Source organism: Zosterops lateralis (assembly GCF_965231275.1).
Source record: "Zosterops lateralis genome assembly, chromosome: 3".
NCBI lineage: Eukaryota > Metazoa > Chordata > Aves > Passeriformes > Zosteropidae > Zosterops > Zosterops lateralis.
Window position 1 is genome coordinate 11,471,868 of NC_139764.1, and position 27,672 is coordinate 11,499,539.

The following is a 27,672-nucleotide window of genomic DNA, read 5'->3' on the forward strand; positions in this document are numbered from 1 at the left end:
AGAGCCATCTCCCACTTCCTTTTCAAAGACTTTCTCTGCCAGAGTGGGTAGACTTACAAACTCCTCCCACAGACTGGTTTGTTCTGAGGCTCCTTGCAAAAGCATCCATTCTTTGAAGAGGTCACTTGTTTGCAATGTGCCATATCCATTTAAATTGTCCATTGGTTCTTCAGCTAATCTGTAACTACGTGCGTTTATTTCGGTCTCTGGACCCAACATCATTAGTTTTGAAATCATAGATCAGTTTTATCTGGGAAGAACATATCAGGTCTGCATGCTTCTTTCTGACATAAGGCATGGAGCAGTTCATTTTCCTCTTCAGAAGGAGCCAAACAAACAGAAGTGTTCCATATAGACAGGTTTCACATATGCAACATCTGACTAGAACAGACAATACTAAGATACTTTCTTATCAGCAGAATTAGTCTGGATGATTCAAATCCCTTCACCAAGCAGCAAGAACTTCTGAGATTCCAAAGTGCAAAGGTCCTGACTGCTCACACACAGTGTAGGAAATGCCTCAATTCCTCCCTTCCAATAACACCTGTCAAAGAACTGTTCTCAAAAGCTGTGTTTACACCCCTTAGAAAATCTCTCTCCAGTTTAGGAGCTCAAGTTCCTAAGGTGCAATAAAAGCACCACTGCCCCATGGAGTTACCCACTATGGCTTGTACAGTCAGCCACTGATAAAAAAGAAAGTAATGGGAGAAGTATTTTTAAAACTTCAACCTCCCCACTAACATCTTTTTACAATTAATATTCTGTATAAATAAAACTCTTAATTAGCAAGAGCATGATAATTTCAACTATACAATGCTTCCAATTGTATTTTCTTTACCATCCATATCATGCAACAGGGAAGCAAAGACAAAATAACTTGGAATCAGTTCAAAATTAATTTTGAGTTATATGATGGGTTTATGGTGGAAGCACTGCCTTCATTATCATATTTTAAAAACTTAAATAACCAGGGCTCCTAAATGGTGCTGTTATGCAATTGTGTCAGGGTCTAAGTGACATCTGAAATACTTGTGTAAATCCTATATTGTGATTTGGTAAGCTGTTCTCCATCTCAAACAGGCACCAGAAACTGAGGCTCCCTGTTCAGCCAGTTCTGAGAACAAGATCAAATACAGCCTCACACACTCAGAGTCTGCTGACCCACTACCAAAGGGCAAAGCACTTGGAAGGATTATTTCAGTACAACTACAGAGCACCACAAGGAAGTCTGTGTCAGAAATCCGACTCACATGTGGTTTGTAGACTACAGAACATTCCTAAGTACACACCCTTCCAAAAACCAACTCAGAGCACAGCCACTGTCCCTCACACCTATTTACTAAGCCAACTTTTTCTCCTTAACACCTGCCTTAGAAAAACAGAGAGAACACAAGCCTGCAGTGAGGAAGCAGAGGAGTGTCTTTTTATCCAGGAAGGTGAAGAAACTGCCCAAGTGCACAAATGTGGAAAGCAACAGTCTCCAGAGAAGAGAGGAAGCTACTGCAATTGTGAGACAGCACAGACACCTCTTTCCCCACAGCTTGAGTTCTCACAGCCCTTGTACTGGTGGGTCCACAGGAAGAAACCATTGGCAATACACCTTGACAGAAAATAGCTGCCAGACTCAGCAAGGCTCAGCTGTGATGCAGGGCCACAGAAGGATTATTCACAGAGGAAAGTCTTTTAAAATGCATTGTACCTCTCCCCCATGCTCTCAATTTTATTATTATTTCCATTGTCAATACAACAGTTGAGTAGACACAGGAGGAAGTCCACAATTAAAAAAGTAACTCTGTAAATAAAGGGAATGATACACTGGGCAGTGAGGGATAAACCTACAACATAAAGGGCTCTTCCTTAGCTCATACAGCACACCTGGCAGAAACCACAAATAAAGAGGTTTGCTACATATATAGTGAATGCAGTGGCACCAAAAACTCACTATGATAAAACTTGTCAGTAAAATCACTAACAAGTTCAGTAGTACCAAGGAAGCATGCCACACATCTTGGATTTCTCCTCCCCCACAGATATTTGCAGGGATTAATGTACAGTGCATAGCCCATGCTGCTTGTTACTCACAAATTCATGATGTGGCTCTGTCTCTTTCCTCAAGGGTGGATCAAACTTTACTTGGCCAACTAAAGAGGAAAAAAGGAAAACAAGAAGTTAGACTGCAACTAGACAAGACTTAGCTCCAAAGGCTAACAAAAAAGAAAAATTCAGTTTAATGAGTGTGTCATATCCCCACTAACAGAAACCTGTGACACATGGACATACCAAAGTCATGTCTGCTAGAAACTAATGGGCACAGAAAGTACTCTTTTATCTCAAAGGCAGCCCAATCACCATTTGCCTCACCTTCTCATTAGAGGGAACAGGAAAACCACTGAGAAAACAGGGTAGTGAAGTTTCCTCCTTAGAGGTGCACTACAGCTGTACTTTATAGAAAAAGCTATCCATGGTATGAATTCACTGCTGGATCTGAGAGACTCACTAGCACTAAAGAGTGAAGCTTGGCATGAATTAACCACATTTTCCAGGACAATTCTTTGGCAGGACTTCTTGAACAGTCCTACCCTCCATTGTACCTTAAGAAAAGACAGCTAAAGCTCTAAGTATTGCTCTGATTTAACTCAAGCAAAATAATTACTAACAACTTGGGGGACAGAGTCTGCTTTTAATGACCAGTGATCAACCTCCTCCCCTCCTAACCTCTATGTGCTTGTTTCAATTCAAAAGCAAATCCAAGACATGAAATCAAGGAAGAAAAAACAATCCTCTGCCATTTTGTTATCCATCTGAATCTGGCATTGGTCTGGATATCCTTGCTGGAGTAACACATGAAACTCTGTCAATCAGCTCTCAGAAGAGCTCAGGCTGGGTCTTGTTCAATTAGGATGAAGCAATAATGAGCTCTGCTGAAGTGCTGACAAAGGGTGTATACAAATATTTTACAGAACCTACATCCTTAAGTGAAACAGTCTAAGCTTTTATTTTCCTATGTGTCATTAAAAATGTTTCTATGTACATCAGACACCCAAAATACCAGCTGAAATAATATCAATGATTAAATATGGTCATATTACACATGCTTACAGTTGATTTCCGAGCGTGTCTTTTCTTCTCTCCCATTTCTACTTGTTGAATGAATTCTGTGAGGTACAACAAGAGGCTAGAAGTGAAAAATGAAATATTTAATATCAAAATATACTCACTTGAAACCATGTATTGTGTAACAGTTTTTAGCAGACTTCTTTAGCATAACATTAAGAAAAAAGAAATAAAGTGAAAGCTAAATGCAGAGACTGCATGCATTTTTTAACATATTAAAGTCAGAATTATTTGGAGACGTTGTAGCTGTTGAGTGCCTTCAGTACAAGGGATTTCAGAACACTGCATTTGAGCAAATAAAGCTAATGCTGGCCAGCATTTGTCTTTGCTCTTACAGCATCTCCCTTTTCACCATTCAGTGTAAGGGTATTGGTAGTTTTTAAAATAAGCAGCAAATCTAAATCTAACCTACTGGCAGATTTCATTCCATCAGATACCAAAATCATTTTCCCAGCTTTTAACTTAAACTGATTTCTAAAATGTCATCCATTAGGTTATTTAAGCAGATGAGAAATCTACCTGAGGTTTTCAAAGCTGAATAGAAAGGAGTATTCCTGGTACTCCTGTGCTGTGTGGCAAGAGATAGCAAAATTCCTACAAATTCACCTTTATATTTATATCCTACTTCTATTTTCTCCATGAATTTCTATTTACTTTTCTACAGGATAAAGTGTTCTGCACTTTAAGACCTGGCTTTTTTTTTTTTTTTTTTTTTTGCCTCTGTTAGATTTTCTCTCTTCTTTCTACATTCACCACTGCAAGTTCTGTTAGAAATGTGGGGGCATTCTGCACCCTTGTTGACTGCCCCACAGGGTCCATGGTGAGCATCTTTGCAGGTGAATCACCCTTTTCTTACTAACATTATTGCTGCTGTACTTTCACAGAGTCATGAATAGCTCAGAAACTGTTTATTCCTCAAATACTACCAGCAAACATGATTTCCCTTTCCCCCTTTTCATTACACACTACTTCCTTGATTCCTGTTAGGATCCAACACATGTACGTGGTGATTCACCTCCCTTTTTTTTTTCCACTTTGCTCGTCCTTGAAACTGCAGAGACTTACAGGCCTGGATGTGTATTTCCTCTCCTGTCTCTCACCAGCAGGTTTTTTTTGTTTCTCACAGTTTGTGTCCATCTTTCCCTTCCACAGATCCATTTTTTCTATTGTGGACTCTTTGGGCTTCAAAAATGGCTGGCTACAGCATGTCAAGTTTTGATCTGATACCGTGTGCTGAAAGGTTGCTTTTTTATGATCTTTCATGAAGAGGCACTGCCTGGCTGTGTCTGTTGTGTGTGCATGTGGAATTCCAGCACCAGGAGCCCAGCTGGACCAGGAGTAGGGGGTATTTTCACCTGGGAGCACCTGTAGCCTAGCACAGGTGCCTGTGTTGCACTATAGACAGAGCCTGTCCTCCTATCACCTTCTCTATGACCACGGAATTACACTTGGGATCAAATCATCATCTCTCAGTCATGAGGACAAAGTCCTCGAGTCACCTTGAAATACCTGAACTGACAACAGTCTGATACAAACACCTGACATCTGAGCTGTGCAAGAAGACAAAGGAGTGTAGGTTAACTTCCTGACAAATGCCATTTGGGCATAATCTCCATCGTGGCACAGCTCTCAAAAGCAATCTTATCCCCAAAACTTGCTGTGTGCTAGGCATAAAACATGAGCACTTTCCTCTTTGCAACCTTTTCAGCTAATATCACATTTATCCTGAGAATCACTGTCATAGAAATAGGGAGAACAGGCAATTGTCAACATCTCCTAAGCCCAGAGTCCCAACCAGAGATCCTCTCCATGACTGAACAGGAAATTAAGTGAGCTGGGGTAAGGAAAATTACTGCAAATGTCAGTTTCAGATACAGCTGCCAAATGAACAACTGCATGAACAGAAGAACCGTTTTAATTACACCCAAATAATGGCAAGGGTTTTAGTTTTCACACATGAAACACTTCACCTTTCAGTTTAAAACAATTTAAAGATGTAGTTTGGTACTCCTTAGGCTGGTGGCAAACTCAGAGCTACCTCATAGCTCTGTGGACAATCCAAGCAGTAACAGATTGCATCCCCTAAAAGCAGCACAGGCCAAGTGAGACATGTCACCACAGCAGGCAGCAGACTCACTTTCAAGACCATTTTTGAAAGAAAAGCTCTCTGTTCTCCAAAAAGAAAAACAACCCACCAAAAAACCTCAAAACATTAACACCAGCACCCAAAAAATCCGTATCTCCAAACAAACTGGGGAGTAGGGGTGAAGCTCTCAATTCTCAATGGAGTTTTTGGACTATGTTATGTTGCACCACGTTTTGTCACTTTTGATTTTTGATGGATGCATTCAGGCAATTGTGACAAGCACAGAACTGGCCAATCCCTAAATTAACATCTCCAGCTGCCTCTGTGAGCAGATGAGTTTTGAAGGAAGTTAAATTGTGCATAAAAGAAGCACATACACTTCTCATTTCACTCATTTTATTATAGGCAAGACCACAAAGCCAACTACTGCTCTGCCTGTGGTGAGATTCTCCATCTGAAATACAAAACTTGTTAAGCTTCTCCCCAAACCAGGCAGAGTTTTGGCTCCTAATACCACACTTCATTATGAATATTATTTATTATTATTGATAAGTCATACAGTAGACAACAGAAGAGCTTTAAATGCTAAATCACAAGGGACTTATAAGAGTGAACATTATTTTGTAAGCTAAGAAACCTCTTAAAGGGCCTCAGAGCTCACACTCATCACTGGGCAGAGAGACAACTAAAGGACTAAAGAGCTTCTGGTGAGAAGATGCAAGTTACTCAGTGCTGACTCCATGTGCAACCACACACCCTTCTCTTAAATGACCTGAAAGCCAACCACAATAAGGGATTTTTTGTGTGTTTGACTTTTTAAATATTCTCTTATCAGAAAAATGTACTAAATTTTTCTCCCTCTCCCACTGTGTACATTTGCTTTGAAAAGTATTGACTATTATTCCATCCTTATGCTTTCATCTCTTTCCCCCTCATTTAGAAAATGTGTAAGCACTGCACTACATAACACAAAAAAATTATTTACTTCACTTTGGCTTCTTTCCATGCTTTTTATTTTAGCTTTTAAGAAAGACTTGGTGCAAGTCAACCTTGCTGTTCAAGGGGGTAAAAGCTCACTTACCTTGTAAAATCTGAAAATTAGTCCCTTAAATTAGTTGCCTTCTTTTCCCCTGAAGGCATTTTTAGACTAGTTCACCCATTAAAAAGAACGAAAAATATGTAATTAAAGAATCAATGGCATTTGTGTTAAAATCATTAAATTTTTCTTCTTAAAAAAAAAAAAAAAAGAAGGCCACCAGTTAGGGAACTGTAAACATTTGAAAGTATTCACTAACGTGCAGGAAAGTATGAAGACAGGATGAATTAACAGAATATCTATCTCCTTTATTTATTAAACACTTCAGTCCTGTGCTGTTTATCATCTTACATAAGCAGACTACTTTTCTCCAGCTGTTTGAGCAGAAAATCAGAAACTCTTTAACAGAACTGTAAGGGAAATCAAGTTTCAGAGTATTCTAAGATGGAAAAATACAATCTGCAAAAAACCACACATCAAACCATTGAACAAAACCAACTACAGGATCATTCTCTCTTACATAGGTATAAAATCATTTTGATGAATGCTTTCTTTGCAGATGGAAACATAACTCCACAAAGAAATAGACAGCAGAATACACGACAGAACTCAGGACTGGAGAAGCACACCACATTTACTGTTTCAAAATTGTTGAAGAACAGCAATAAACAAACTTTTGATGTATTTAAATATCTTTCTTTTTAAGCTTCCCTTCCCAAAAATAGAATGACTTTTGCTAAGTGCCTGTATGAGTGACAGAACAGCATAAGTAAAAGTAAAAGCAACCCTTGAGATCCAGATCACAAAAAATCTGGGGCTCAATTAATCACAGTCATTGTTTTGCTGGCAAACAAAAACTTCATCTGATTCTATGATTGAAAGACATTCCTACCTCAGGATCATCATCATCAAAATCATGGTAAGTGGAATGATCAGGATTATTCATTTTATCCAAAAGTTCAATGGCAAGACTTCGATTTAATGGCTGGGTAACAAAGGGATGCTGAAAGAGGGAAACACAGAAATTAAAATTCTAGCCACTCATATCAAGCATATTTTAATTTTGTAATATTAATAGAAACCCTCATGCATAAATTTGTACCTGTAGCAACTTTTCAGCTGTAGGTCTTTTTTTAGGATTTTTTGTAAGTGCCATTTTCACAAAATGATGGAAACTATTGGACCTGTAAAAAGAAGTGCTAAACATTAAAATCAATTTCCCATTACAGTACATTCATTATCTACTGAAACAAAAAAGTACTTACCATTTCATTTTGTCCTTTAATTTAGGAGGCTGGAAGTTGCTTTTTGTCATTAGAAAAAGTGCTCTGAAAAAAAACAACATCATTTCTGTGGTTATGCTGCAATACACATGAGATAAATTATTAAACACTTTATTTAATAGGCAGGAAGAAGCCCCAGCAGTTTAAGAGACTCAACCAGGATTTTATACACTTCTGCACCAGAAAGAGTTGTTACAAATTTTCTCCTGTTCACTCAGAACACCCACAGCCCAGTGCCTTTGCAGTACACCCAAACCCCACAAGCACACACAGCCATCTCCTCAAATGGATTATTTCATTAGCCGCATTTCCCCACCAAGCTGCAACTCCTTACTAACCTCATTGGATGTAGGTCAAACATTGGAGGCTGCAGTTCAGCAAGCTCTATTGCAGTTATTCCCACTGCCCACAGGTCACAGAGCTGGTTATAGCCACCTTTCCTTTCTACTGCAGCAACTTCTGGTGCCATCCTGAATGGTGAAAGACATTTTAGTGAACTTCTCAACACAAATCAAACATTCTTTGTACACATAGTATCCTCTTCTTTAAAGCTCTCAATCTACAAGGTCACAGTATATATAGATATCCACACACATAACTGTGTGTGTAAAAAATTATGCAAGGTACACCTGAAGTTTCCCTCAGTCATCTAGTAACTAACAGACAGTTTCTAAAATTGTCATTTAGGAGTAAGTGGATGAAATCAATCTGTCTCAGACTAAATATTACTCAACAACCAAAGTGCCTGAAGTATAATTATTCAACTACAATAAAATCCACATAATACACAAATTTACATATTGCCCAGAAAGTGACCCAGTGACTTTGAAGGAAAGAATTCTAACGAGAAAAAGCAATAAAATGTCAGCTTTCCTGTATCCTGAAAGCATGAGACTCATTGTCAACTCTGTAGAGAGCACTCCTTGTTTGTAAAGTCTGTCTCACTCACGTCAGGCGGCCTCTTTAAGTCAATAAAGTGGTTTCACGTTCTCAGGTGGCAAAAATGAACAAACATAACTGGCACACAAACAGGAATACCTAAAGGAAATGATTCACTTGGAATTCTCACGTTTTGAATGGCCAAAGTGAATTATGAATTTGATTGTCCTGTGTAGCCCTACAAGGTGGTGTTATTATTTCTTAGCTTTGAGCTTTATCAGTCCAGATCACCTGAAAAGTGGCACTAAATAACTAATAAATGTAACACAGGTGAAGTCACTCAGAGAGTGCTGCAGTAGACCAGCAAGCAGCACCTCAACAGATGCATTATTGAAATACAGATATCCTGTAGTCACAGCACCAAGGCTGCCAGAGCTCAAGAAGTGCTTGGACAATGCTCTCAGGCACATGGTGTGACACCTGGGGATGTCCTGTGCAGGGCTAACAGTTGGACTCGACAACCTTTGTGTGCCCCTTCCACTCCTTATCTGTGGATCTGAAAACATCGGCAGGTTTCATGGTAGAATCTACTTCATGTTTGCATAACTAAACCATATTTAGATACATTTCTTCCAGAGTTCATTAAAAATCCCAATCACCCTAAATCAAACGGAGGGAGTTACCACAGGAGAGGGGGAACATAGGTTAAACATTTCCATGGAAGGGTTACCAGCACTGCAGTTCACTGCCCTGAGACATAGGCAGATCTAATGACCCCTAAAACCTTCACATGGCCTGTTTCAACTACGTTTTGTTCTCTGCAATCTCAAATACTTTGCTTCCTTGCTTCTGCTCTCAAATCTCTCTGCAGCTTTGCAAAGAACAGCTGATGTTTTTCATCAGCATTTAACCTATGTAATATTTTCAAAGTTATTATTTAAGGTCACTTGGGGAGCTTGGCACAATTTGAAAGTTACAGGCAAGGACTGAGGTCACCCAAACATCTTGGGAAAGAGACACAAACCAACCACACAACCATGACTGATGGGTGTCTGTGTTATTGTGAAAGGGAAGTGAAGCCTTGGTGTGAAGAATGCTAAAAATACTGTGCTTGGCTATTTCAAGTAAATACTTGAACATAGGATTTTTTCTATTATATATATATTTTTTATCTTGCACCTACTATGCTGTCAGACTACAGAATTTTAGTATCTGTCTATGAAACATATGACAAAAGTGCTGTTTTACAGCGGAGAATGTCTCTCATTTACTTCTGGGTGAAAGGGGACAGCCACTTCCAGTAGGAAAAGATAAAATGAAAGGCAGAACTTCAGATAAGAAAAATTACACACACTAGTTTGATGGGGAAGAATGGAGATGCAGTATAGACAGAACTCTATCACAGTATTCAATCAGTTTAGGTAATTAAGGGAAAAAATGGCTTAGAGAAACAGTTCACAAGTGGGAAAAGTCTGTAGATCTGTGAAGACAAAGGAAACTCATCAACTGAAAAGTTGCAGAAAAGCTGTATCTAGGCTGGAGAGGAAATAACATAAAACATCAAAATGGAAAATCAGGGAATAAAAAAATATTTAAGATCAAGGTTTAAAACAAGCAAAATTGCTGCTAGTTTTTAGGGTTTACTAAATTAAAACAAATTAGTCAACAGTGATGGCACTACACAGCCTTTCAAGTTTTCAGAGCATTAAAGCCTTTTCTCTGACACTCAGCTCATTCAGGATTTGGAACAAGTAACACAGAGATGACCACCAGAAAGTCTGACACAGCTTTAGTGGTTAGTCTACCCAGGAAGTGACAGAGCATGCCTTTATCACAAATTTTCAACAGTTTTATATGTGCTACCATTATAGTTAAGTAAAACAGTTACCAATATGGGGTGCCAATGAATGATTTCCTTTTGGCAATTGTAGCTGTTATCTGTGCAGATACTCCAAAATCAGCTATTAAAAAAAAAGGCAAGAACAAAATTACAGTTGACAAGTGATTTGATATAATTAATTGTTAAAAACACAAGTTTGGTTTCCCCGCTGTTAAGAAGTTCTTAAATATACTGGAAATATTTAACAAAAAATAAATAACAAAAGCAAATAATAGAAACTTGGTCTGTCTCAGATACCACTGGTCAGCTCCCCTCAGTCACTTGCCAAACATGCACACAAATGTCCCTCATCCACACAAGAAGAGGAGGCTGGCATAGAAGACCTAACAGGTACATGAAGGGTTTTAATAAGACAGAACAAACACTTCATTTTGTGATACCAAAAAGATTCTTTTAGATAAGTTTTCAAGGTACATTTCACAATTAAGGACTCTGGATGGTAGATTTTATTAAAAATTTATAAACCCCTGTGATTTGACTTTCATTTTTCCCTTACAATATCAGGTCTTTTACCTCACTGTTCCAAAATTACTCCAACTAATCCTGAGATACTAATTGGATGGTTTAGTTAGATACAGCCAGCAAGATAAAAACACTTTTTATATTCACTAATTCCTTACATGAACCATCACCTCATTAAACAGAGCATGCTGCTTCTTAGAGCACATAAAAATATTAATTTTTAAGCACTAAGATGTATTAACTCACCTAATTTTACATGTCCATTATCCGTTAAAAGAATATTTGCTCCCTTTAAAAAAAGAAAAGTTTACTTGAATTAAAACATTCTGATTCCTCCAATACCACATTAAAAAAAGAAATATGTGGGATCTTACAGCAAATTAGGGGCCAAACACAAAGCAAGGATTGTACTCAATAAATCTGCAGCCTTATCAAGGAAATGTCTGAAATTAGCAAGCTGCCACTCTGTTAGTAAAAAATCTCCTTGGATATACAGTGTTTTGCATTAATTTTTAGTTTAGCCTATGGCACCATAGAGTTTGCATTGCACACAAAACCTCTCAATAAACAGTATTTGCCTGTGCTGATTAATTCTTCCCTTTTTTCTATTTACAATGACTCCAAGGAAACAGGAACTCAAAAGGTCAAAGTGGAAACAATTTCATTTTCTTTTATAGCCTTAAGGACCTGCCTCAATAATCAAGCATTTAGCAAAGCTACTTCCGTCCTTATGCAACAGAGATTCTGTTCATGCTGGATTTGGAGAGCTCATTTTTGTGTGGCTGTGTGTTCCACTCACTTCAGCTCAACAACCAAAATTAACCCAAAGCAGAGGTTGGTATTACAAAATCACAAAATAAAAGGACTGAGAAAAAACCTGATTTGAAGCCTGAAACCAGGTCCAGGTTGAGCTGAGTGAAGGTGAGAGCTGGCTGAACACAGCTCCAAATGTCAGTACTGCTCTGCCCATCAGGGAGGTGGAAAGGCAGCAGAGATGAGCCTCCATCTGTGTGTTTTTACAGATTCTGGCTTTTCCCAGGGCAGGAAAAGCCAGGCCTGCAATAAAAGGCAGCTAACTTGGCCCATGCTGCAAAAGCAGAGTTAATGAGCTTGGCAAACACTGTAACAGCCCTGCTTACATGCTCTTGACCTTGTTCACCTTTCAAGCTAACAGGACAGGTACTCTAAACATGGAACTCAGCTACTGAGGGAAGCAAACACAATTCAGCAGTCAGGCAATCTGCAGATCAAGACAGTACTTTTCCACGCTCATAAGAACAGCTTTTATTTTTAAAAAAATCCTCTCAATGTAAGCACAGTAAGCAATGAGCAATTTGCTGATTTGTTATTAGCACAGTTCTGCTTTGAAAAAGTATCTGTGCACTGTATCCTTACAAGCATTCTATAAAGTATAGTAGAAAACATTTCGTTTTGGTGCCTGAAGTAATCTTTCATTCAGAAATTACTTTTGTGATTGCTCAAAACCCAAATATTCTTCTGAAGCCATTGAGAACAACTTGGGATGAGGCTGCATGAAGGCAACACAGCTGAAGCTGCTGGGGGAAAAAAGAACCCAAAACCAGCCAAACCAACAGCATGCAAAACCACAAAAGAATATGATGATTTACTGTCAGATTTGCAGGAGGAAGCTTGCCAGGTTTGGAAGGGCTTTGGAAAGACTAGCTAGTAAAACTTCAGGAACAAAAAGTCAACAGGAAGCACCAGGAGGAAACTATAACAGACTTTAAGAGTCTGAAGGAGCCACTTTTGATAGAGCTTTGCTGAGCTGGAGATTTAAGCAAGGCAGTGCTAATAGCCTGATCTGCAGCACCCTCTCTATTTTTAGCCTGCGAGGGAGGGGACAGAAGCAGTCTCCAAGAGCTGCACACACTAGCAGCCTCTGCCCTGCAGTCTGCTCAGCACCATGCAAGCAGCCAAAGCAAGAGCTCTGCTCACTGGCTGGTTCAGAAAAAAGGGTACATGGAGCTCCCTGGAAAAGCTGTGGGAAGGGCAAACCTTTCTTTTGCACAGTGCACACACCCTGACAGCCATCTGAACACAAACTGCTCTGGATACCAGCTGATGGTTAAATTCCACAGCACTGGGCCACATAAACAGTATGTGCAGCTCCAAGGAAAAGAACAAACTATTTCCTTCCATGTATTTTAAAGAAAGATCTTTTTCCCTTGGGCAGAAACTTTTATTTAATTCTAATAGATTAAAAATCCCTACATATTCAGAAATGTACTGAAAATTGATATGTAACAGTAAAGACCACTGGAGGTGAGGTAACCTATTCTAAAAGCACCAAAAACCCCTTCAGTTTTTACTTACCTTTATATCTCTGTGCATTTTTCCTTTACTGTGAAGGTAATATAGTCCCTGCATAAAATATTTAAATAGTCATTTAGTCCAACATTTTTCATTTGACATACATTTCTTATTTAATTACCACATATATTTAAGATCCAATTTAATCATCTAAATGACTCACTGACTGAAGAACATTCTTATATTTCAGTGTAATCTTCTGTAAATGTGCAGATTCAATAGATGTAGCAGCATATCTAATATTTTTATATAAAGTAGCATACCTAAATATCTTTATAGAAAGATATTTAGACATTTATCTGGCTCTTGATGACAGTACCAAAACATTTTAAGACTCAACACAAGTTAGAAACCAATTTAAATTCTGGAAGAAATCTATAGAACCAAATCCCTGCATGACAAATCAGAGACCCTGTCACTTTGGACACTCAAGGCTTATCTCTAAAATTCTCTTCCAGGGGTAAAATCACACACAAATATCTTCCTTGCTCTGTGACCATGCACCTCCACAAGGCTCCATGTTCAAGGGAAATATCCATCTCAAGACTCATATTTTTCTGCCAGTTCATGCAAGCCATCAGAGAGTTGATTGCAAAATTTAAAGTGTAATTAATCAAAGCATCTACCAGAGCACTGCAACTGGCATTAGGCAGAAGAGTCCCATGTACACTCTTTAAATCTCAGGATGCTACTGGCATACAGCCATCAATTCACACACTTTTACCACTGCCCTGGAAGAATGTGAAGTCACCATTTTCAGAACTGAATGCCTGGAGACAATTACTTTAAAGGTCATATTTAAAAATCCATATTTTCAGAATCAAATCTCACATACTCCGGCAAAATGGACAGCAAGTATTTTTTTGAAAATGAAGGATTTAATGGGCTTCTAAATATGGAGACTGAATGTTAACTTCAGCATCCAAGTGAGACTCTGGATTCATGGACACTAGTGGCAAAATTAATGTTGGACAAATTACTTCTGTGGATGGACAATAGCCTATATTCTCAGACATCTTACTCAGGAAAATGGTGCTCCATTATAAGGTGCAATAAGATATCTGAAACTACATGCACTGTATTTGGTAAGAGCATTATAAACATGTATTTACAGACAATTTAAAATATAGAAAAATGGGTCAATGAATAACATTTAGAAAATACAAAATATTAACCTTTTTTTCCTCACACACACAATTTACATATATTAACCAAGATATCTTCCCATGCAAATAACTGGCTTCATAAATTCCATTCTAGACTACTCACTCCTCCATATCTAAGAAGATTAGGGATTTGACTGATGGACTATCTGGTGGGTAGGGAATGGCAAAATGATTGCACCCAGAGAGCAGTGGAAAACAAGCTCAATGCCCAGAGTGACAAGTGCTGTCCCTCAGGGTCCCACACTAGACTGTTCATTATCTCCACTGTTGATACAGACAGTGGGATCAAGGGCATCCTCAGCAAATGTGCAGAGGTCTCATAAGAAAGATGGGGACAAACTTCTTAGCAGGGCCTGCTGTGACAGGACAAGTTGTAATGGTTTTCAACTAAAGGATTAGATTCAGATCAGATCAAAAGAAGAATCCTTTTATAATGATGGTGATGAACTATCGAAAGAGGTGGTGGATGCCCCATCTGTAGAAACATTCAAGGCCAGGTTGGACAGGGCTCTGGGCAACCTCATCTAGTTGAAGACATTGTTCCTGCTCATTGCAGGGGGGGTCTTTAAAGGCCCCTTCTAAACTGTCTAAGTTTCCATTCCACAAACTGTCTAAGAACAGTTCTAAACCATTCTAGAACTGTCTAAGAACAAAAGGGTGTAAAGACTCAAAATGCTTAACGCTCCCAGACATCACATAAGCCTGATCTGCAAGTGAAAAAAAAGTGCCCCATCCTGTAAGTCAGAAGGCCAGTCTCTGACACAGCATCGGGAGATGGTGACAACCGAGGGAGATGAACAGAGCTGTCCTGAGAGCTCAACTGATGGCACTCAACAGGTTTGTGCTCACTACAAATCAAGAACTGCTCTCTCACAGAGAAGCAAGACAACCATCAAAAAAGCACTTTCTGGTTAAGTTTTACTGCTGTACTGAACCTGGAATTTAGGAAAGAAAAATGAGAGCTAGCACATCCATGAGGAGAAGATAATGACCTCTACCTTCAACATCTCAAGCACACAGGCAAGTCTTTCTTACTGGCACATTGTCAATTATTACATATGCAAAACAGTGTTTTAATTTTCCTTCAAACATGCAGTAACTAATTTATACCATAAATATGGATTAAGAAAACATGCTGCTTCCCCCTCTTTTAAAAACAAATATAAAATTAATAGCAGGAAGATGACAAGAGCTTTCTTCAAATGATCCAGAGTAATTTGAGGTTATGCAATTACACAAATTTCTAGGCTGTAATATGGGACCTCTTCAAAAGCCTGAGAAAAATGGTGTGCCATCCAATTACCAGACTTCCATGGCATCACATGCTATTTGTAGCTTTTATTCTTAGCTTTTAATACTTCTATATTAAAAGACAACCACAAGAACCTGAGGAGACACTACCTGTAGTGTTTCTCTGCTAACATAGGCAATCTGCTGCTCTGATAGTGGTCCAGTCACTGAAATGAAAGGGGAAAAGGAAAAAAAAAATCTCAATATGAGGTAAGATACTGCCCATTCCAAATTCATACATCAGTCACTTCCATTCACACCAATAGGACCTTGCACTATGAGTCTCTAAGTAAATGTGCTTTGTCTTTACTCCAGACTGAGCATCCAAAGACCACAGCATTCTTTGAAATCAACAATGTCCAGTACTGTTGGAATGGAAACTACTAATTCTTCTGTATTTAAATCTCAGAGTAATTAAGAGGAAAAAAAAGCACAAGTAATGATTTAAGCCTAACTCTTTCCCCTGAACAAACCCATTGTGTTCTTCTATAGAAGGCTGGACTTTCAACTCAGTGACTCAGAGCTGCAGCCAACTCTGTTCAATCCCCTTTGAGCCCTGGGCAGTTCTTTGTACCATTTGTGACCTGCTCTCTCCCTCCATCCTTCCCACTGCCAGAGAAACTGTTCCTGCAGCTCCTCAGCCCTTCTCTGCAATCAGCTGTCAGCACTGCTGCCCCAGGCCCTGCCACACCAAGCACCTTCTCCAACTCCCCCTGGAAGGAGGCTCAGCAGTTTCCCAAGGGAAGGAGGAGTCTCCCTCCCTTGAGGGTCCAACTTTGCTCAAGTCTCTTAGAGGGAAAACAATTAAATTCTGAACAAATACACAAACCAAACAGTGAGCAGCAAGCAAGGAATGGTCTGTGACTCGTCCCAGCCACTGGACTTTGATCCTGAAATTAAAGGGGTTTAAGACCAGGAAACACAGTCCTGACCATCAGCTTTTCAGGTTTTGCACAGAAAACAAATAGAAATTGGATGGAGTTTCTCAAAGGGCACTGAAGGAGTGGAGAGTTAAGAATGAATCTAGATTAAAGAATCTAACTGCTTATCTTCTACAGTATTAGTATGATGCAACATATCTTCAAAGTAAGTCTACATCCAACTTCTCTTTTCTGAAAGAAAAGCTCCAAACCCACACAAAACTATATATATTGGCACCCACAGTGGGCGTATCTAGGCATCTATTTTTGTTTTGAGAAATTTCATTCTGATTAACTTAAATGACTCGAGATTACAGAGGCCTATGGTTAAATTTGAATAGGACTCTTTAGGACATAATAAAGACCAGAAAAGAACCTTCCATTCTAATTACCAGCAGAGAAGCCAAAAATCAGCTGCAACGGGAAGCCACTCCTGTAGACATCTGCTCAGGCATTTATGTGGCATGAGCTCATTTCCTACTCTACAGGTGTTCCACAAAACAAAGCCTATTAAACATGGTGCTTTTCTCGAAATGAGCAAAGAGTTAAAAGATCACCAAGGCCACACTCAAATGACTATGACAGGAACATGGTGTGAACTTCTTTTAACTGAACCCAAGGTAAATGCAAAAGCTGCTTACACAAGAGACCCTCACATGTAAAATCTTCACAATTCAGAATATAAATGGACTTCCTCAATAAAAAACATCACCTGAGAACTCCAAAGCCATTACTCACTTAGAGCATACTCCTTTCCTAAAAAGGTCTTAATTCCAGGGCAATAAAGTCCTTCAAAACTGATTTTCTCTCTTGAAAAATAGCAAGCAGTTGACTGATCCTGTCTTTATCCAACAGATTCACAGACAGCCCTTGTTTCTTTGACTGCTCACTGAAGCCAAGCCTAAAGCAAATATAGAGACCACCTTTGCTTTTTACATGTCACACATCCAGCTTAAAAAAACCCCAAAAATATTCTAAAAGATCCTCATGGAACTACTGGTATACAAACATTCAAACAGTTTATAAAGGACAAGAGCATCCAGGCTAATCAATCTACATACCCAGGTTTCCGTAGGAAGTCGTATAGATTACACTAAAACAAAGTTCAAAAGCTCAGAAACAAAATGGCTATGAAGACAGACAGCACATCAAGGCATCAAATTTTCTTTTTATAATATTGTCTAATTCTACAGCCTTTGAAAAGCAGTGATGGGCTTTTTTTTATGAGCCCCTGAAGGACGGAAATAACTTCTGCTGCTAAAAAAACTCCCACTAACTTTGTTTACAAAACCCAAACCAATTAAGTAAAAACATAAGCTACAATTGACCTTCAATGAATTATTATGGATACTAAATTTAGGATTCCTCCTCTCTAATTCCAAAACACTGCAATCATTTCAATTTTGGAAAATAAGCTGTACTTAGATTTTAAGGAATAAAGTCTTGACATACCATGATAAATATCCTGTAGAGAGCCACCTCCACAGAACTCCATGCAAATCCACAACTTGTCTCGTCTAAAGAGTGAACAGAACCATTCATTAGCTGTCAGATTTGCAGAGGACTTGTAAAAGAGAAGTCAGAGGACTCAAACACTATAAAGCATAACACAATATGCTCTGTATTATTGAAAGTGTAAGTCAAATAATGAGTATAATTTAATCTTCATGTGACACTTCACTGTCTAAATAGTAACTAATGAAATAGTAAAAAGTATTCTACTTTAATGAAGCAATAAAACAGTATTAGTGAAACATTCAGACTGATTTTTGTTGCAATACATTTTCCTGAGAGTAGAGACAAAACAGATGTGGTTTCTTATTTCTTCCTCATTTTCACTTCTCCACTTTTTTCAGAGCATAGGAGTTAACACAAACAAGACCCAAATACAAAACAAAAAGCCCCAGGGATCTCTCAACCACATTTTTTTCACAGCAAATTAAGTGAAACTGGTGCTTCAGTCAAAGCTAAGCGGAGCAGAGCCCACGCTGTGGGTAAGTGCCTGCTCAGATAAAGTCTTTTCCTTTAAAAATACCTCTGGATATTTTTGGTGCCAGGGTCAGAAGGGGAGTTATTCAGCTCTTCTTCCCTTATTAAGGGAATCAATTCAGTATGATTCACTGTACCTCCACACAAGGCACTTTCCAAGAATAGACAATGGGCTGAAGGATTCAAAGGTATCTTCCTTTATGGCCATTAACTCTATTTTCACTCAGTAACTTTCATTGGTAAGACATGTGGCCACAAACAGGCACAGTGAAGAGCAAAAAATCTGGGACTTGCCTAGTCACATTCCATCTAGTCTGGCCATCAAAATACTCAGGTGGGGAAAAAAATCCCATAGAACCCCGTTAGAGCAGACAGTACCACGGGAGAACCAAGGGAAAGACTGATGGTTGTTCTCAGCTTCCTGATGACCTGGTCTTGTGTGTCCTACATTCACAAGGCTCTCTTAAAACAACTGAGACATTTGTGGCAGGGTTCTTGCAAGGCAATGGTGAAGTGCTGAACTTATTTCCTGAGCTGCAAACTGCAAGTGTTCTCAGCAGCAGAGAAGAGCTGCTGCTCCAAGGAGAACTGTCTTTTTTGGCTGTCCTCCCCTTTCGTGTCCAGAGTGCACATGGCCCTCAAAGCTACATTCCCAGCTGCTTCCTCTAGGGGTAGGAAAGATATTTCCAAGCATTACAGGAGTTTTAAGCAGCAGAATTATCTGGCTGTTACCTCCATCAATTAAATTCCTTGCTTGAGATGATATTAAAGCTTTCCACTGAAATAGCTGACCAGCCAGACACAGGGGCAGTGTGACAACCTGTGCAAGAAAACTGAGCAAGAACTGAAGAGACATCTCCAAGTCCCTTCTTTGTTCCCCACAATGAGGCAGGACTCAGACAGGGACACTTTTGGGGTGCTTTTGGACTCGTGGGCCCATGTGGCTGCATCCTGTTTGATGCCAAAAGCAGCAGCAGTGTGGAAATGAGAAGAAGCCAAAACCCTCCCAGAAGCCTTGGGACAGCAGCAGAGCACACACAAATAAGAGCCATGAAGCATTAAAGTGTTGTAAAAATCTCACTTTTGCTTACTGGGCTTTCACTTCCCAGTGTGCAAAAGCCCAAAAGAAAACAAACAAAAAAAGAACATAAGAGGATCAGAAGAGGTGCCTGCATTTCTTATTTTCAATCTTGCCATTTATCATGTGCCTAAGCACTCTGGGACAGGTGAAGATCCCTGTCACATCCAAGAGCAACAGTGCAGAGCCTCTCTTTCTGCAGAGCATATGGCCTGAGCAGCAAGCAAAACAGAGACAGGATCAACAGTACCACTGAGTGCCTGCAACCCAACACCCAGGCTAACAGGAAGGCAGAAATGTCACTGTCTGAAAAATCCATACACAAACAGAAAAAATCCTTGGGGGACAATATGCTGGTGACTAGCAAATACAGAATAATGGTATTTTTCTTATTCTTCCTAGCACTGAAATATGCTTGGAAAGCAGAAGGTCAAAAAACAAACGGTCTCAAAGACAGTGACTTGATTGCCCAGACAAAAAAGAAGCCAAAGAAAAAGGAGGAAACCAAGGAGGAGTGTAAGACAATGACAAAATATACAGCATAATTGCCAAAATTTTATTCTGGATCTCCAAAGGTATACTTTGATAGCCTGAGACAAGAGGGAAACTTTTCTTTTAAAGAAAAGGCACCTCCAGCCTGAATACAGGAGAAGAGGCAGTGTTTCAATACAAAAATGCTAAAGAAACTTGAGTGCAACAATGGTAGTTGTGCACTGTTTCCACATGAAAATATAAAAAATTATCAGAAGCAGCTTTTTATTAGTTCTACTAAGCAATCTGTTCCCACTATGACTGGTTAAAAGAAGCAGCTGGTAAGACAACTGAATACATTTGTCAATGTTTCTACAATGCAAATAACCTCACCTCCAGAAACAAACACAAAACCTTCACATTCTGGTCAGAAGTGGAAAAACACATTCTATTGAAACAGATTTAAAAGATACTATATACATAGACTCTTCATACTTGTCGTACGTCTGCTTAATTATCCATTTCTATATTAAATTCAAAGCTTTTAAGCATCAACCCATTTGCAAGAAAGCAAATGACTAGGTGGTCACTGAACAATTTTAACAATTTTGATGGAAGAAAGATTATTTAGAGAGACACTGTAGTAAATAGAACAGATTTGAAGGTGAATGAAAAAAATACACAAGTGGATAATACTTGGTAAATTATATTTTGCCTATGTCACATTATAGATTTGTCCTTTACCAGGGGATAGGGACACATTTTAAAGCGAACAAAAGAAACAAACTGTACCTGAGATAGCTGCCAAAATAAGCAACAATGTTCGGATGTTTACAGTCTTTCATCATAATGATTTCCTGCTGCACAACAGCAAAATCTTCTCCTGAAATGCAGTAGAAGGAGTATTTTCTTTGGCCTGGGTTACAGTCACATCTTAACTTTCAGCACATGTTTATAAAATAAACATTCTTAGTAATTAAGGCTAATTATCTGCAAGTTTCACAGACATAAATCAGCTGTAAATCAGTATTTATTAGCAAGGGCTTAGGAAAATAAGTAACAATATTCCTAAGTTCCATTCTGAGACAGATGGACCTCACATCTGCTGACAGCTCTTACATTATTGGCCATTGCTTTTTCTCAAGTCCTTATTTTCCCTGAGACCCCCAACTGTGTCCATCTGCATAAGCCCTGACAATAGCCTGGGTTCTTAAAAACACAACAAAATTTTGCTATTTTTGGCCACATGCCCACTTGTTAGCTCATCTTCCTAAGCAAAAAAAAAAAAACCAACAAAACCAGTCACTAGTAGGCTGCTGCTGCAACATTTCAGCAGACTACACAAAAATGTAAACTGTGAGTAACTCACATCAGAAAACATTGACACAGGGGTGGCATTTACCTGAATCTCACCATTTGGTACCATGGTTGTCCCAGCCTTTCTATTAAAAGTTCTTACCAAATGCATACACTGAGAAAATCGTGTGAAACTGAAAACACAGCTGAGATGTTTTTTCTTTAGGGAATGTTTTAAGTTTTTCCCAGCACATTAACACACTGATGACCTATCCATTGAGTTATTTACAACCAGAAATGTGATACTCCCACGTATTTTATTTAACTGACAGCAAACTTCAAATCACAAGACAAGCTGTAAGTTAACATTGATCTGTAGTGTGTTGCTGATGGTTTCCTGTCTCCTGGCTAGACTTTCAAACACACAGACACTAAAGAACAGAGGAATTTATTTTCATGGACCTCCCTGAAAGGACACAACTCCTCTAGTATGTGACCAGCACTTTCACTGCATTCTAAATAGAAGTCGTGTAAAGCCTTAAAGCAAGTGCCTAAACATTGCTAACCCTGCAATCTGCAAAACCCCCAAACCAGGGCAGCTGAAGCCCATTCTCTGAGCATCACTCAGGTGTCCAAAGGCTGCCAAAAACTACTGAAGTGCAAGATGCCAATCACCCACCAGTACCAGCTGCAGGGGATCCCCCCAGGCTCAGCCCACAGCACAGGGCATTGATAACCCATGGCATGAACAGCCAGGGACTCCAGCAACGGGAAATGACATAAAGAAGCAGAACTAGACAGGAGCATCTGAGATCACACTTGCAGCGTGAGGAAGTGTGATTACCATACACTTTGTGAACTACCCAGTAACACACTGTCTTGTCTTGAACTTTTAAATGTGTATGCACTGTGAAAACACAACATTTCTAACCACTCTCAGAATTGTAGGGGGGGAAAAAATGAAAAAAACTAATACCTTCTTTCCCTTAGACCTTAAGGATCAAACCAGGTAGTTAAAATATTACACACACCCCAACATTAAATCTGGAAATGGAACACCAACAGTTAGAATGGATGTTTTACTTCCCAGATTAGTCCTATTCAACAGGCCTACTCTCATTAACAGAACAGATTTTGCAGGCTGAGAACTGATGTGTAGGGCATGTGTGCTTTGTGAAATCACCACAGGAGCACAGGACAAGCATAAATCTAGCAGACAGTGAAGCCCTAATCAGAGCCTCCAAAAGAATTTCAGGAAATGTACTCAACTCCTGGATACTAATGTTCAGCTATTATTTCACCCTTCTTTTCAGTTCTTCCTCTGCTCTTTTACCAGGCCAGCTCTTTTTGCCTTGCTGTCTTCCTTTATTCTAGAAATGTTTATAACACATGGGTCGAACACAGAATTTAGGACAAGAAACTCCACAATTCCCAGTCAAATTTTAATCAGTTTTCACTTAACTGTTCTACAATTACATTTTTCCTCTCACATCTTGTTTGCCTTGATTTTTTTTTTTTTAGAACGGTGTATTTTTCCTATACCAGAAGTCAACAATTATCCCTTTTTTCAATAAGAGGGCTTGATTGATTTTGCACAATTGTTATCTTAAGCACAAAAATATTTAATTTCTCTGGCCTACTTCAGTTAAGAAACCACTTACCTGGTTCTAATTTTATTACTTTAATTGCTGCAAGCTCACCAGTGTTGACATTTCGAGCCTATAAAAACACAAAAAAGGAGTATTTAGAGAGCAGAATGCAGCACCCACCTCTGCATTCTTGACCTGATGTTCTGACAGCAGTAGTCAAAGAGCAGCTGAGGTACACAAGGGTTGAACACAGTGGAACCACTTGTTGGGGAACATCAAACAGCTGATTTGTACTGAGAGCTGAAGTTTTAACTCTGCTCAGGAAATTACAATGGCACACAACACTTTAATTATGCAAGTCCTCAACCACACTGTGCTTCCACATTAAAGCCCATAACCACAGCAAGCACAGAGAGACTGAAAGGCAGGTGTCACACAGGTGGGTCCCTCAGCAGACAGGGGATCCAGGGGCCACAGAGGCTCTGCAGTGTGTGGGACCACTTGCAAGGCTCCCAGATGAGCAATGCAAGGCTTCTTCCCCATTTTGCTACATGCAAGGCCCCTTGAACCTTATTCTCCAACAACAGCAGCAGCCTTCCCTTGCTGCAAAGGGCTCAAAAAAGCAAGGCACCAACAAAGGAGTGAGGGAGCACTCCTCTCAAAGCATTCCCTTCAGACACACAGCAGCCAACTGCAGCAGCAATGACTCAGGAGCTTCACTGCATTTTCACACACAGAGTATTCTGAACTGGAAGGGATCCACAAGGATCATCAGTCCAGTTCCTAAGTCAATGGCCCATAGAGGGATCAAACCCACAGCCCTGATGCCATTAGCACCGTGCCCTGACCGACAGAGCTCCGTCCTGCTGAGGCCTCCGTTCTACTCAGCAACTGAGGAAGCTACATTTTTTAAAAGCCACTAAGAAGCAGCATAAATTACTATAAAACTTATTTCCCTTCTACAGCTGTACCATTTGACTTCTAACTGGAAGCCAGGAAGCCATTTGCCCAGGGCTTTCAGAGCATTTCTGTGCCCCTGCACCCAGCCATGGAGAGAAGGCAGCAAAGCTGCCTCCCAGCACTGCAGCAGCAGCTGCAGCCACTTCTCCCCCCAAGGGAGGCTTGGAACCTGCAGGAACTCAGAATGCAGTGCCCACACTACCCCTACACAGGGCTCAGAGCCTGCTTTTGCAAAGGCCACAATCACAGAACTTACAGATGTAGCCAGGGACCCACCTGTAAGCTGCTAAGAGTCTCATTTAAGTCACTTTAGGAAGTCAGGAACTCAGACCTTTTATGGACTCACTGAGTACGTGCAAGGTTTGTTATAGGGCAGCTTGGGACCTTGTTGAACCAAAAGCAAGGGGAAAACACCCCTAAGACTACAAAAAGTAAACAAGAATAAAGTCTGTAAATAAATGCAGAGAGTATTCCTGAGTTTAGAGATTTACTCAGCTCACTCCTTGGACAGCTGATCTCAAACCTCTCACTATTCTTTGGTGTGGCAGCACTGCTGCAGTGCTGGGAGCATTAGCATTTGCAAATAATTTGCAGGCAGAGAGATTTTGAGACCAGTGGGAATCCTGTGAAGGTCAAGGGGTAGTCCAAACATGACTGACTGTAAAAAACAGTTAACAAATAAATTTTCTCTGGGAGCCTTCCCTGTAAGTCATTATTTATCCACCCCACCAATGACAGCGATGGCTCCATCTATCACTGGTGGAAAAAAGACACACAGACATTAAGAACAGCAAAAACATGAGTTCCTTTCATCTGTACCAGAAAAATAAAGGCAACACATGAGAAAGTGTGTTGCCTAAAGCATGAGTTAGGATTGTTATCTTTTATTTCTTTTCCCAACATATTCTCTTCATAACAAGAAACAAACAGAAGCAAAACGTTCACAAATCAAACATCAGCATTTTTTAACCTCCAAGACAAACAAGAAAAGTTACTGAACTCTAACAAAAACCTGTGATCATCAGGGAGTCTTGTTAACACTTACAGACTTCTTTCAGGGCAACTTGTACTAATAAGATAATCAATGAGATACAACTGCAGTGGATACAAACGAGATGATGCTGAAGTTACACACCCTGCACAAACCAGGATGGAAACATTTCACAGGCCCCAGAAACCCTGCTCATGATTTTTTTGTTTTATTAATTTTTGGCAATACTGTGTCCAGCTGTCAGGAGTTTGTGTCACTGACTATGGCTCCATGGGTCACTCTGCTCAGCAGAGTGCCAAGGCAAGGAAAGAAAGACAGAAGGTTTTCCTGGGCTTATGAAAGCCAGAAAGGAGAAAGAAAATCTGATTTAATGCAGGCCACCAACACCTTCAGCAGCAGCAGGCTACCCTGTGCTTAAGGGCATAGATTAAAAAAACATGACTCCAAGTTGAGAATCTGTATGAGTTATAATTTTGCATCTTGTTCCATTTGGGTATCAGCATTGAAGGTGTTATCAACAGTAGGAACATGAATTGTCTTTGTTAATCTGAGTATATGAAAAGATTATTCTGATTGCAGTGGCACAAGGGCTCCTTGTAAAGGCCAGGGATAAAAACAAGGTATCCCTGACAGGTTTTACTACATCTCAAACACCTTTCAAATCATCAGCTGTGAAGCAATTCCTCCTCCAAGCTCACTGGAGTGAGAGACTGAGACTGACTGAAGGACCGTGTGGTTCTCAACAGCTGTTGGAGCTGGCTCTGACCCTGAATTTGGGGATGCTTAAGTATGTACCACACAGCACCTCAGAATGTGGAGGACACTGTCTTAAGACTTTTACTTAGGAAAATCCCACTGAAATTGCCAGTTGCTTATGGGTTTTGAGACTGGAAAATCAATAAGCAGTAGGTGGGTGAAAAAGGATTTCAAACAAATTCAAACATACTTTTCAGCTGACAAAATGCAACTAAAATTTTCAGAGGCTCAGGTAAGAAAACCCCGGCTCACTTTTTGTTACCATTTAGACTCTTATGTGCTCTAACTCCCAGCCTTTGTGATGCTGAGGGGTTTACAGCATCCACCAGAGCAGGATCCTTCAACTCCTTCCTTCAAATGCAGATTTCACTGTGTCCATGGAAATACAGGTTTTCCAGAGGCAAAGATTAGCCTACAATGCAGACACTTAACCAAACATATACAGCATTTACAGAACTTCTGCTCCTGAAAACTATAGAAGGATGTTAATTCTATCAGCAGCTGAAAGAATGACACTCTTCCAGAGATCTAGACTGCCATCTGAACAGGAGTTTCAAAAATTCCACCAACTACTAGGTCAAGCTGAAGGAGCACTACCTAATTAAACAGGAAATAATTATTAGTGTACTCTGTAACAACAGCAGGATATCAGATAAAATTTTTATATAAAAAAACATCACCAACTAGAAATAAAAGCTACCCTTCAAATTATCAATTACCCTTCAAATGGGAATTGATAATATAAAGCACATAATGCTGCAACAAAGCCAAAAAGCAAAAGTCTAAGACAGGGGCTTCTGGTTTTGACCACTTCCTGTGTGAACTATTGAACAAAATAATTTCTAAACAGGTTACTGCTCCATGGGAAAACTGGTCCCAGCGTACAAAGAGGCTTCCTGAGCCTGATTAGCTCTGCTCTACAGGAAAACGCACCCAAATGACTCCCCAGCCCTCGGAGCCCTTCTCTGCAGCCTCTCTCAAACCCTCACTTCTCCCTCAGCTAAAAATAATTACCTCCCACACTCTGGTAGAAAGTGTAATACCACAACCCAATAGAATGACAATTTTAGAAAGCAATGCTTTGATAAAGTTGATGTTACACAAAAACCTCTGTGCAAGGCACAGATTACTGGTTAAGGAAACCACAGTCCCAGAAACTAAACCCTACAGCACTTATTCAGTGCAGCTAAAACAGGATGGCAAAACATCCACCCCCCCTCTCTGACTGCCTGACAAGCTTCAAAAACCAATTAAAGCTGAATAGAAAGATGTCAAAACATTTATTCCCAACAAAGTCAAGAAGCTTCAAAAGCTGTAATGTCAATCAGGAAGAACAGAAGACTAAAATCAAAAAGCACAGTTTCAACATTTCTGAAGCAGGAAAATGAAGAAGAATTGATGCCCTAATGGATCATCCCAGGAAAGAGGGCACACACATGTACAGAGGAGGACACCAAAAAATGGAAGTTCACCAAAATTCAGGTTCATCTGACCTGGACATGTTCTCTTCCAGCAACACACAGAAGCTCTGTCAGCAACCAGACACCCCAAAATAAGGATGGCAGCAGGAAGCAGGACCGGCCACCAGGTGTTCTCCAGAGATACCCACAGAACATTAAGTTTTCAGCATGAGGCAGGTAAGCTGGTGGATACACGACTTCCCTCACCAAAACCAACCTCTCTGCCACAGGGCTGGTGAACAAAAAACAGGCTTTGCTTTCTGAAAAATGAGACCTCAAACAAAGTGCACTCCACTGAGTTGTGCTGTCTTCATTTGTTATCTGGCTGAAGCCAAAAATGCCAAAAAGAACTGAAAAAAGGCAAACACAATATAATAGACAACCTCTGCAGGAACAATGATCTCACTAATTGTCCCAACTGTTTGAATTTCAGCAAAAAAAGCCTTTTTTTCAGTAAGGTGCTGAAAATCTTTGTTAGCGTCCACCTGCACTAGACAAATGACCTGTGAGATGACAAGTGAAGTTCAACCTTTATTAAACCAAAGCGATGATTTTTTTAATAAAAGATATGCTGTGATATAAATTAATCACATGAACAAAATGGACCTACAATCA

The 27,672-nt window shown here is 39.7% G+C and overlaps 1 protein-coding gene across 6 annotated transcripts in view; it reads right to left on the reverse strand.

Moving 5' to 3' along the window:
• The window catches only part of MAP4K3 (mitogen-activated protein kinase kinase kinase kinase 3), a gene marked incomplete at its 5' end in the record, with an annotated part of 61,218 nt that overhangs the window by 30,138 nt on the left and 3,408 nt on the right, over positions 1-27,672 (reverse strand). For all 6 annotated transcript variants that reach the window (XM_083857683.1, XM_083857680.1, XM_083857682.1 and 3 more), the window contains 13 exons: positions 2,083-2,141; positions 3,100-3,175; positions 7,129-7,239; positions 7,339-7,420; positions 7,502-7,564; positions 7,858-7,989; positions 10,287-10,359; positions 11,007-11,049; positions 13,095-13,142; positions 15,659-15,714; positions 17,920-17,984; positions 20,798-20,888; positions 22,963-23,020. In XM_083857683.1, coding sequence (XP_083713809.1) covers positions 2,083-2,141; positions 3,100-3,175; positions 7,129-7,239; positions 7,339-7,420; positions 7,502-7,564; positions 7,858-7,989; positions 10,287-10,359; positions 11,007-11,049; positions 13,095-13,142; positions 15,659-15,714; positions 17,920-17,984; positions 20,798-20,888; positions 22,963-23,020 — 957 coding nt within the window. The remainder of the gene's footprint in view (positions 1-2,082; positions 2,142-3,099; positions 3,176-7,128; positions 7,240-7,338; positions 7,421-7,501; positions 7,565-7,857; positions 7,990-10,286; positions 10,360-11,006; positions 11,050-13,094; positions 13,143-15,658; positions 15,715-17,919; positions 17,985-20,797; positions 20,889-22,962; positions 23,021-27,672) is intronic.